Source organism: Chelmon rostratus, chromosome 18 (genome assembly GCF_017976325.1).
Source record: "Chelmon rostratus isolate fCheRos1 chromosome 18, fCheRos1.pri, whole genome shotgun sequence".
NCBI classification, from domain to species: domain Eukaryota; kingdom Metazoa; phylum Chordata; class Actinopteri; order Chaetodontiformes; family Chaetodontidae; genus Chelmon; species Chelmon rostratus.
The window spans coordinates 11530068-11541798 of NC_055675.1; the positions used below are offsets into that span (position 1 = coordinate 11530068).

The 11731-nt window shown below is 42.0% G+C and overlaps 1 protein-coding gene across 1 annotated transcript; it reads left to right on the plus strand.

The window, feature by feature from the left end:
* Positions 1 to 987: 987 nt before the first annotated feature.
* On the plus strand, positions 988 to 7747 carry LOC121621896 (alpha-N-acetylgalactosaminidase-like). Its single transcript, XM_041958602.1, has 9 exons — positions 988 to 1144; positions 1640 to 1796; positions 2727 to 2867; positions 3247 to 3458; positions 3544 to 3638; positions 3731 to 3892; positions 4933 to 5130; positions 5267 to 5407; positions 6798 to 7747. The coding sequence occupies exons 2-9, from the start codon at positions 1642 to 1644 to the stop codon at positions 6996 to 6998; spliced, it is 1305 nt and encodes a 434-aa protein (XP_041814536.1). The 5' UTR covers positions 988 to 1144; positions 1640 to 1641; the 3' UTR covers positions 6999 to 7747.
* Positions 7748 to 11731: the final 3984 nt, after the last annotated feature.

The window sequence follows — 11731 nt, forward strand, 5'->3', positions numbered from 1 at the left end:
GTTAATAAAATAAAATAATTTTCGGTAAGGAAACTTTGTTTCATTAATCATTTGAGAATGAGCACTGCTGCGCCTATATCCTTACCCAATGGACTATTTTGATGTAGAATCATTGAGAGGAAAAATGCTGTTCTAGCATGACTTTTGTTCCTCGGGCTATTTAAAATATTTACATGTGTACATATGGAGCAGCACTGCTTTTTGAACTCATCAGTGATTTAGCCACTCCTATGTACAAATGAGTATTTTTCTGGAGTGATCTTAGCATTTGTTTAAAGTGCAACACTGCCACATACTTAAGCTTTTCTGTACATAAACTCATTTGCACTTTTTTCTACTTAAATATACATTTATCAACAGCACAAACTCAAATTGTCTAATGTAGATTAATTTGAAATTAAAATTGTAACCGCACCATATACAGACTTTTATAAATGAAAGTTTTTCATCCAAACCTTTTGGGGTTGCCAGTCCTCCTCCAGCAATGACATGACTTTACTTTTATGTATGGCGTTTTCTATCTTGCCATCTGCAAAAGGGCTGTAGGACATCTGGACCAAACTTAATTTAGACTATAGACAACTTTTTAGCATTTACACCTGAAGAGTTTATGGATTGTAGAACCTTTATTAATGGCTGACTGCTTTGCTGGTGACTTTCTTGAAATTAAGACACCCACATCCACAGAATAGATTTTTCTAGGATAGCGAAGGAATGACCTGCCCTACTCTGCCTCTGATTGGCTCACGCTGATATTCTTGCTAACCCGAACCAATCATCACCGCTCCTGCCTAAACCTAAACTCCTCGTGCTTTTAGCTAACCAAACCTGAGAAGGCAATGAGTATCAGCCAATCAGAAGCAGAGTAGGGCGGGCCATTCCTTCTCCATTCGAAAGTTGGCACCGCTTCCCCGGCGGCTTCCGGCTGTGTGGTCAGCTGACTGAACCGCTATGTCACGTGACCATGGCTCCGTTTCCCGTATCTCTGTTTACTTTTTAACAGTAACAGTGCGGTTTCTGCCGATTAAGTCGTGTGGTGTTAATCACGGGATTTATTTAAAGGTCCGAACGGAGTGAAAATAACATCTGAAGAGACTTTTATCTTCCTCTCTTCCTATAACTGAGAGCCAGCCACTGAATTTTAGTAAGTAAGCTTATCGTTTCACAGTGCTAAGTAGGCGTATGCCAGCAAACATTGACTGTCAAACCATTTTTTCAACATATATTTTCAACATATATTTTCAAACCACTTTTTCATTTTTTGGTATACATTTAATTTATTCCGGTTTATCATTGGATACTGCTTTAAAAGCCACAGTTTAGTACCAGGTTTAAACATAGTATGAATCTTACTGGAGGTGATCATTAATGTCATGCTTTTCAGTCATGCATGGTTATTTCCACATGTATATGCCATGTAATAATTTTATGCACTCTGAAAGTAGGAAGTAACCTGCTGGGATTTGATGTAGTCAGCTGACATCGTTAGACTGAAAGCTGGGAGGAGTCACCTGGCAGGTTGTTTGTGATTTCACACCTAGTCAGGTGATCATGGCAGTACTCACAGAGTGGTTGTAACCTTAATGCCATCCAGTACACAGCACTGACACAACTCAACTGAAAGGTTTTTCCTCTGCAGGAATGCATTTGGTGGCACTTCTCTTCATCTCTGCGCTCCCTGTGGCTGCCTTTGCCCTCGACAATGGAGTGATGAGGACCCCTCCCATGGGCTGGTTGGCATGGGAGCGATTCCGCTGTGACATTGACTGTGAACATGACCCCAAGAACTGCATCAGGCAAGTCAGCATAACACAAATATTGCAAACTGTGATCTTGCTAAAAGAAGAATTGTGTATTCTCGAGGTGGGCTTTGATAGCAGAGACATTAATTACTAACATATCATATTTAGTACATTCTGTTAAAGGTGGGAGCTGGTACACCTCAGTGTCTCAACAACTTCTTTGAATTATAAAATTGCACTATTTGAACAAACCACTCTGAACTGACCATTTGAGTGTTGTCACAACTGGAAAAAAATAATCATATCTCATATCTAGCTTTTCCAATCCAGGGTCTGAACGAGGCAGCTCCACTGTAACATATGATCCTTAGAAATGTAAACGGAGAGGTGTGTTAACATCCTATTTTAGTATAGATGGGTGTGGAGCTCTGGAAACCAAACAAGTTTTGTGGCATCCAAAAAAAACCTTTTGGTAAACAAGTGCCACGACATGCATTAAAGAGTGTGCATTTGTAGGTGTTCAAAAGGTTTTTGTTTCTAATGTTTGAAGGCCTTTAGGTGTCTTAACGTTCTAATCCGGCAACCTTTTTCCTTTTGTGAAAGAGCTCAAAGACTCGATTTTTAAATTATGGACCTCTTCTTTTTACCATTGCAGTAAGCATAAATCAAACCTTAAACCAAACACCACATTCAACACGTACTTTCATACACAAAAAACACGCAGTTTCAGTTCTCTTCATGCATTTCTCACTGAATGATGCAGTGATATTGCTTAAATCCATTTGTTAAAGCAGGGGCAAAATTTATACAATGACAATGTATCAAATGACTATGTGAAAACCATGTGACAATGCAAAAGGGGTTGCTTTTTTCTGCCCCTCCCCCCCAAGCAGGTAAAATAAAGCTGGTTTAAATATTTCCTAATCAGTCGTGTGGGCTGTTTAGTCCACCTGCTAATTTCTGACATTTCTGTCCTTCTTCCAGTGAGAATCTGTTCATCGACATGGCAGACAGACTCGCAGAGGATGGCTGGAGGGAGCTTGGGTACGTCTATGTGAACATAGACGACTGCTGGTCCTCCATGGAGAGAGATGAGAAGGGACGACTGCAGCCTGACCCTAAAAGGTAACAATACAGTATATGCTGAATCCTCTGCCTAAAATGTAATGATTTACACTATGGGGACTTTTTGACAATGTGACTGTGAAAACAGATTTGATGAAAAGAGTGGTGAACAAATCTAGACACACAAAAAATCACACCATGGTTATTATCTTTAATAAACAACTGTAGGCTTTTCTGACTGCACACATACTGTATATGCATCAGTAGAGTCATAACTATTCCATTGTCCTAAGTGAGATTTTATACAACCAATTCCAGCTGATTCCAAATAAGTTGCGATGGGGTGTAAAACATAAATAAAATAGCATGTGATAATTTGAACCCATTCAGAGTAGTTTCTCTGCTGCATACTGCATGTTATACAAATCCTCTTCCTCAGGTTCCCTGGAGGCATCCCGAAACTGGCCCGCTACCTGCATGACAGGGGTCTCAAGCTGGGGATCTACGGGGACATGGGCACACACACCTGTGGGGGCTACCCCGGTACCCCACTGGACAAGATCGAGATAGACGCTCAGACCTTCGCTGACTGGGAGGTGGATATGCTTAAATTTGACGGCTGTTATTCTAATGCCACAGAGCAGGAGCAGGGTAAGAGCAGAAGTGGCTTTTACGTTGTGCTTCTCGTGAGCTTTTTGACTTGGCCTTGTTTGACCCTTGCTCCTCTGTTGGACAGGTTACCCTCTCATGTCAAAGGCTTTAAATGCTACGGGCCGTCCCATTGGCTACTCCTGCAGTTGGCCTGCCTACCAGGGTGGCCTGCCACCTAAGGTACAATCAGGATGTCTTAAAGTTTATATTATCCACCTGAAGCTTTCACATTTTTACTTTTTCACTATGTGACACTTGATTTATGTTTTCAGGTAAACTACACACAGCTGGGAAAGATCTGCAACTTGTGGCGTAACTATGGCGACATCCAAGACACTTGGGACAGTGTCCTGAACATTATTGACTGGTTCTTCGAAAACCAGGATGTCCTGATACCTGTAGCAGGACCTGGAATGTGGAACGACCCTGATATGGTCTGTGTGACACATGCATCATACAGTATATTCACATAATTACTCTGTACTAGTACAGTGAGGAAGCAACAGTGGTTCAAGAAAAAGGCCTCATTCCAGACAAAGGCCTTGACTGGAACTTCCCTGGTATTTTTCAGCACATAAGCCTTTATTTATTAATAAACTTTTATTGAAGTCCCATTGAGATCATAAAATCTATTTTTCAAAGGAGCCTTGGCCAAGATAGCACACATGTTTTAAAAACCAATCTCGTCACTCTGAACCGTCTAAAAAGGAGCATTTTATCCACAATAAATGAGAACCAACCACAAAAAAGTTTACAAGCATCGCCTACATCATCAACAAGATGAAATACATCATGCAGAAAGCCTTTTTGTGCTTCATAAAGCAAGGCTTGGGCTTTTTTGGCATTTCTAATTGCAGCAATTACATAGTGATCACTCATATTGTTTTCAAAAGTGCCTGAGAGCTGAACAAATCAATTAAAGATGATTTCTCAGGGTATTTATAGTAAGGATGTGTGGGAAAATCGATTATTTGGGTAAGATTGAATGAGTGACGGAGATTTTTAAAACAGTCATATATAGGCTTTAGCCAGTCCTAATTTCGGTCGCCTACCAACATGATCTTGCTGTACTGAAGCTGTGGTAGGAACTAGGACAGTGTTGGAAATGTGCATCAGCGACAGCTGACGGTGGTAGGAACATCAATATTTAGGGCCAGAAACTCCAATTGTTTACTGACAGATTTAGTGAGCACGTTTACGACACATGTGCATTAATGAGCATATGGTCAAGAACCTCATTACAGACAGATAAGAAGACTAACTTCATTTATCAAATGATAAAATGTAATGAAGTTTAAGGCTGAAAGTATAATTTGGATATTTACTGGAGACTAAATTGAGCTAAACTTAGAGTTCCTTGTGAGGCCCCTCTAGTTATACTATAACCCATTTTAGATGCCCTAAAGCAGAAAATACAGACCTTCATTCTTCCTTCCTTGTTTGTTTGTCTTGACTTCCTCTTGTTCGAACACAGCTGATTGTTGGTGACTTTGGCCTCAGCATGGACCAGTCTCGTACTCAGATGGCTCTGTGGGCGATTATGGCAGCTCCTCTTTTCATGTCCAATGATCTGCGCACTATCAGCAGCGGGGCCCGCAGCATCCTGCAGAACAAGATGGCCATCAGCATCAACCAGGACCCCATGGGCATCCAGGGAAGACGCATTGTAAAGGTGTTGCACTTTTGCATGGATGTCACAGCTTCTCGAGATGAACTTTTAATTTTCTCACCCTCAGTTGTTCACATATACATGTTGTCTCATCCTTTGTGGCATTATTCACATTTTCTCATCCATCTCTTTCTGCCAGGAGAAGAGTGGCATTGAAGTGTTCTGGCGTCCCCTGTCAAACAATGCCAGTGCATTGGTGTTCTTCAGTCGCCGTAATGACATGCCCTACCGCTACCAGACTTCCCTCAGCAAACTCAACTACAGCGCTGGCATCTACAAGGTATGTCTTTAACCATCTTCTGGACTCAGGTGGACAATGTATCTCTGGTTCACTCTTGTCTTCTCAATATGAAGACATTGCACATCTGGCTAAAATGATACTGTATCGCCATTGGCATTCAATTTCTTGATGACTTCGCCACCTTTTTACAGTCCCCTTTAAACATGATGGGATACACCTGAGCACTACTGGTTCCCACCATCTTTCAAACAATATGAAAATCACCTAGAATGCATGCAAATCATTATGCAGCTGATGTTTTGTCAGTCCTGCCCTGGTCATCGTAAAAACTATTTCCATTATCCATAATACTGAATGTCTGCCAAGACAGTATTAGACCTGTCCATTGCTATGTCCAAAGATCACATTACACTTGAAATACCTCTCTGCAGCAATGGTAATGGGGTGCCACAGGGACCTATTCTTGGTCCATTAATATTTACCATATACAGTACATAAATAATATTATTCTTCCTAATCTGTACTTCAATGTCCATTTTTATGCAGATGATACCCTATGGTGCAGGTGATATCCCACTCATTTAATTCATTGGGTGAGGAACCTTTTTCCTGTCATGGGCCATTTCCATTTTTATAGCATCCTGTGAGGTCCATACTAAATTATTGAACATATATATCACACTAACCTCTGCAATGACTTGAACTGCTTCTCTTTGGTGAGGCATCTGTTGTCAGATGGTAGTGATGATGATGATGATGCTGGTTTTCCAGGTTTGGGTCACTCAGTTTTGAGTGGAACTGAGTCTTTTCAAGAGTCAGGTTTGAAAACGACTGCTCACCGTAGCAGGTCGATGTTTTGCAGCTCAATGAGTTCTTGTTGGAGGTTGTCAGGCACATCAGCTAGTTTCACATCGACCAGCGTAGCAAATATATTCAGTTCCTCTTTTTACTTTTCATGTACTGAAACCTCTCGACCAACTGCTGAAGGCGTTTTCACACTCAGCAGCATTTTCAGATGTCATAGCAGGCTCTGGTTCTTTCCAAGTAGAATAATTGAAAGTGTTTCCTCTTTCCAGTTACACTTGCCACAGCTTTAATTTTGCTTCAAATGTTGACACACTTGCTATCACTGAATTGCCAAATCCCTCTAGATTTTTCCTGACAAACTGACACTTTGGAACAATTATACTTGATCTTGTGCTAGCAGCTCTGCAGCATCAACAAGGCTCTCCTTCACAAATCCTACTTCTGAATGAGGTTTCAGCTTCTTAGCTATTAGCTCGCTTACCACAAAACTTGCCTGCTTCAAGTCTTCACTGGATATATTATATGAGTGTGGTCAGACATGGATGTAAACTGAATCTTGACTGGTTAGCAGAGGCATACCACTGTGAGGCGGTAATTCTAGTAATTCTTTACTCTCCCTCAGATCTTTGATGTCTTCACTGGAAATCCTGTGACGCTGAAAGACTCCACTGACTTTGTGGTGTCAGTGAACCCCACAGGTGTGGTCATGTGGTACGTGTCTGCGCCCGCCAAACTGAACCTCCGTCAATTCTACAAAGGTGGCAAACTCCAGAGCTTTGCAGACTATGATGATGAAAACGCCATTCCTCGTGTCTTTCTCTGACCACTTACTGATTGAATTTCATCATCTAATAATCACGTCGCTGTTTCTGCCTCAATGCAGGGGCTCTTCATAAAGTGTGAAATTACAAGACTTCACTTGTACATCATCAGGTGCTCAAAGGATTTTATTCTCTGCTTAGCCATGATGTGCCAATTAATAGCTCTAAATTGTGCTATCTTAAAAGCATGGCTATCTATTCTAAGTCATGAAATCACTGCAAGCTCAGGGACAGCTATTTTGTCACTAATCTGAAATTCTTCTCTCAGGTTCTGCACTTACAACGTCAAACTTGATCAAGTGAAAAGGTTAAAAATAAAGCACACTTCCTGTTATAGTGAGAAAAGCAATGATCTGGGACTCAAGCAAAGTGTTTCTGTACTATCTCAGTTGGGATTGGCAGAACTGAAAAACTGATCATACATCAGCACTGCGGCTCAGACAGAAGCTTCCACTGCTCTTGTCGAAACCTTTCCTATAAGGAAGCAGGATAATCTTATGATGTCTTGAACAAGGAAGCATGATGAACACTGCTGCCTTGCTAGCTTTTCTGAATGTTTATACTTGCAATAAATTTGTGGAAGGATCACTGCTTTAGTCTTTCAAAAATCCAGATGTTTCACTCAGGATGCTTGTCATGAATGTGTGGTGAAGGTTAAATTATTATTATTTTTTTTAAAGAATGATTCAGGGAATTGTGTGTTTTCGTCTTCACTGATGTTCATAAATTTAGTTCACTTTTCAATCAAAAAGCAAGTGTTTGTGTTTTGTTTGGTAACATTTAGGCGCAGCAGTGCTCATAAGACAATTACCTCAACAGGGTAAAAATGTTGGTCTGGAATCACTTTGGTGCATCAGGCTTTTTAAAATAATTGTGTGCATAGAGCAGGACTGTTCTGTTATAGTGCTCTTGCAAGAAGGTCTTCCATCAGTGACTACATGTACCGACGAATGCATGTTTTACTGGAGTGGCCTTAACCCAAAAACCTGGCAACACGGGCCCAATAACACTGAAGGTTCCTGTTGAGTCTGCTTCAGAGACAGCTGAGGCTCATAAAGTTCACACAAACATATGAACTGCACTTTCAGCAGGAGAGTGCACTGTTTTTGGTTTGAGTTCAGCTTTCAATTACTTTATAGGTTCATGTTTTCCAAAAACGGTAAGAGGGTGTTATTCACTTTTAGCTCTTACTTCTCAATAGCTGAGCAAGTCTCAACTTCTCTAGAATAAAATGCGTTTGATCGCCAATTACATGCAGATTTATTGTAGATTAATGGAGATGAACATGAAAACCGCTTTAATTAGCATTCATACAGCAACTTTCCATACCTTAGCCCACATGTTAGTATGTATAATGTTCAGAAAATTAGGACAGAGAGTGGAAAACCCACTCATTCAGCCAAACATGAACACAGGCACACATCTATACTGAGCCAGCAGAGGTCAGCGCTGCTCTTCAGGGCTGTACGGACGTGACAACACTGGCCTTCCACCCCCATCCACTGCCAAAAAATGCACCTGCTGGAGAGTACAAGGACAGTCAGCCCATTCGGCTCAGTCCTTTATCTCACTGTTATGATTTACTCACCTTCTCCCATTTTCACACATGCACAACAGTAATTTATTCTTTTTATTCTTTATTATGTCCTCCATTCCTCTCATCTCTTCTCCTTTATCCATCTTCTATTAATTCTTCATTGCATTCATCCTGCCTCTTCATTCCCCCCATGTCTCCTCCTCCTCCTTGTTTCAAACAAGGAGTTTCATTAGCTAACTCTTGTGCCTAGTATCACCTCTGACCTTGGACTTAATGCCCTGTGTTTGCACACAATCTCAAGATACTGGAGCAGTCACATGAGTGTGTGCATTGGCATGCATGCTACAGCATGTACGTACGTATGACATGCGTAAACTTGCTTTGCTTGACACACACAAGCACACATATCCCCTCTAGGTCATTTCAGGACAGATTGGCTGTGTGTATGTCTGTGTGTGTGGGAAAGAGGATCTTTGCCTTCCTTTCTTTCCCTGTTAGTCGTCTCAGATATCCGTCGGCCGGCCAAACACGACACATCTCTCACTGTCAAGGTCCCCGCCGCTTGGGAACATGATGTGAGAGAGAAGTGAGGGAGTTATGATAGAGAAAAAGAGAGAACAGTCCAAGAAGGATTTGAGCAAAGGAGGAGGAGGAGGGGCGCTGTCAAAAGTCTATTAGAAGCTGCAAATGAGCAAAGGAAGGACAGGCTGTGAGAGATGAGAGAGAATGAGTAAGGGAGGGGCGCGAGACGAGGAGTGAGAGCGTTCCTGCCGATGCTCACGTAGGCCCACAGCTGCAGAGAGGCGCAGTTGCCACTCTCGCCTTTGTACCCCCCCAGCACCAACTCCAGCACCCCTGATTCAAATCAGGGATTGATCCCCCCTCCTTCCGCCGACACACGCGGTCGTTGTCACGCTGCTGGTCACACTCTCTGCCTCGCGCCTCTAAAATCCAATCCAGATGAAAGGGGGCATCAAACAGTCATGACAGCACTAGAGTGGATCGGATGCACACAGGACTTTGCATATAGGTCAGGATACATGCACGCTCTCAAAGGAGACCACACACACTCTGAATCCCTGTGGTGCTGCCACAGAAAAAGAGAAGAACTCAAGCTGTGTCTCATGAGTGTCTTCCTTGGTATCTGACATTTACAACCCCGTTTGTGCATTGTCACAAAAACTGCAGTTTGGAAGAAAAATGTCTTATTTGAGTCTTGAAATTGGTGACAAAAGGCAGTAGTGCAATTTCTTACATGCACAGACACACACAAACACTGGCACTATGCTCTTCAGCTCATCATGGTGACATCATCAGTCCGCTGGTTGCTGACTCATGGTATACAAATGTCTGATCCATAGTTGAAAAGGTATCATGCACTGTTATACCATCCCACTCTAATGTTATCCTTATGATTAACCACCATAACCATTCAAATCTTCAATTAAATACCATTAAATATCCCCCCCCATGATTCACCAGACATGTATAGACTGAACAAAGGAACAGTAACTACGGAGACACTAAAGCTGAAAAAAAGGATTTGAAGTTTGAACAGGTGGTTTTGGAGCGTTCCTGTCCCAACTTGTTCGAAACGTGTTGCTGCATCAATTCAAATTAAGCAGATATTTACAAAAATCAATGAGGTTGAAAAGGTGAAACATTGAATATATTTTGTTCTGTTTTCAATTAAGGTATATGTTAAAGATTGGTAAATTATCACATTATACTTTTATTTCTTTAATACAGCTCAAGTTTTTTAGAATTGGGCTTGTAAAAAAAATTTCGCTGTTTTAGGCAGATTATTATCCATTGTTACAGAAACATAACAGAAAATCTAAAAAACATTACACACTCTTTTCTCTTCTCTTTATAAAATCTAAATTGTGCAGTGAAAGTATGTTCTTGTTTCTTCATATGTGTATTTTAGAGGTGCTGTTAGCTTCACCACATCAAATCAACCGAACTCCACGAGAGTCAGCTCTGCTAAGCTAGGCTAGTTAGCGTTCATGTGGTGTTGCTGTTTTGTTCTACGTTATGATTACTAGAGCCTTGTTGTTTGTGTGCTATCACAAACACAATTATTAAGATGTTGCAGCATCAGAAAAGATTTTTCAACATCAAAATCAGGTAAATTAGCTTTAGCTATGGCTATATGACTACCTAGCCTAGCAGTCACTTCAGTTTTTATCTCTGTTTTGTGGTGCTTGCACCAATTCAAATGCTGTTTTTCCCCTGACCATTGCATCCATTTGAATGGTGTGAGACTCATGATGATACCACACTCCTCCTCTGGCCACAGTAGACATGTCTTTCTAAAGGACAGCGTGCTTGTTGCATCTCACCTTTAATCCAAAAGTACTGGGGCATTAAATTGATTTGGGTCTAGACTCTGGACGCCTGGTGGTGGAGGTTGTTCTGTCCTGTCCTGCCCTATAAGCTGTTACAGCAGAGGATGTCCTGCTGGCTGTATGGAGACGCTGTTGTTTCAGCTGGAGCGAGGATCTGTGGATATATCTGCTGGTGCATTAGCAAGACGTGCACTGTATAGCCGGGGAACTGTGGAAAATGCTGTGCATGATGGAAAAGCTGCGTTCCGTCTGCAGCTGCGGACGGACACAGTTGCTGATTCACCTCTGTCTCATCACCGACTAAAACTTACATGATGTCAGTGCAGATTCTTTTCATGAACAAGCGTTTTTTTTACCCTCCCTGTCTGTAACCACTAAACATCATGTGAAATACTTCTGCGGCTGGGATTTTTATGAATGAATGTCTGGATTTGTCCACCAGTGGCTGCTGTTGACTCAGTAAAAGAGGCGCGCCTGGTAGGCGAGCTGTTTCCACGACGCCGCTGTGTACGAGGCAGCCTGCACGTTGCTGAGGCGTTGGGTTCACGTGGCACCTGGCCAAGGCTGTCAGCTGCCTGCTTACTGGCAGCCTGTGTGGGTCAAAATCAGCCAGCCAATACTGCTCTCTCTCTCTCCCTGAAACACACTGACACTTAACTTTGCACACAAACACACACACACACACGCACACACACACAAGCTGGTCTCATTTCTTCTCTCTTCTTTGCATTTCACCCTCTTCTCTCCTTCTAAGACAAATCCTCTATATCCTGGATCCCTCTGGGTTCTGTGACCACGCTTACCTTCCTGCCGACATACTGTACATCTGTGACAGTGTGTGTGGTCA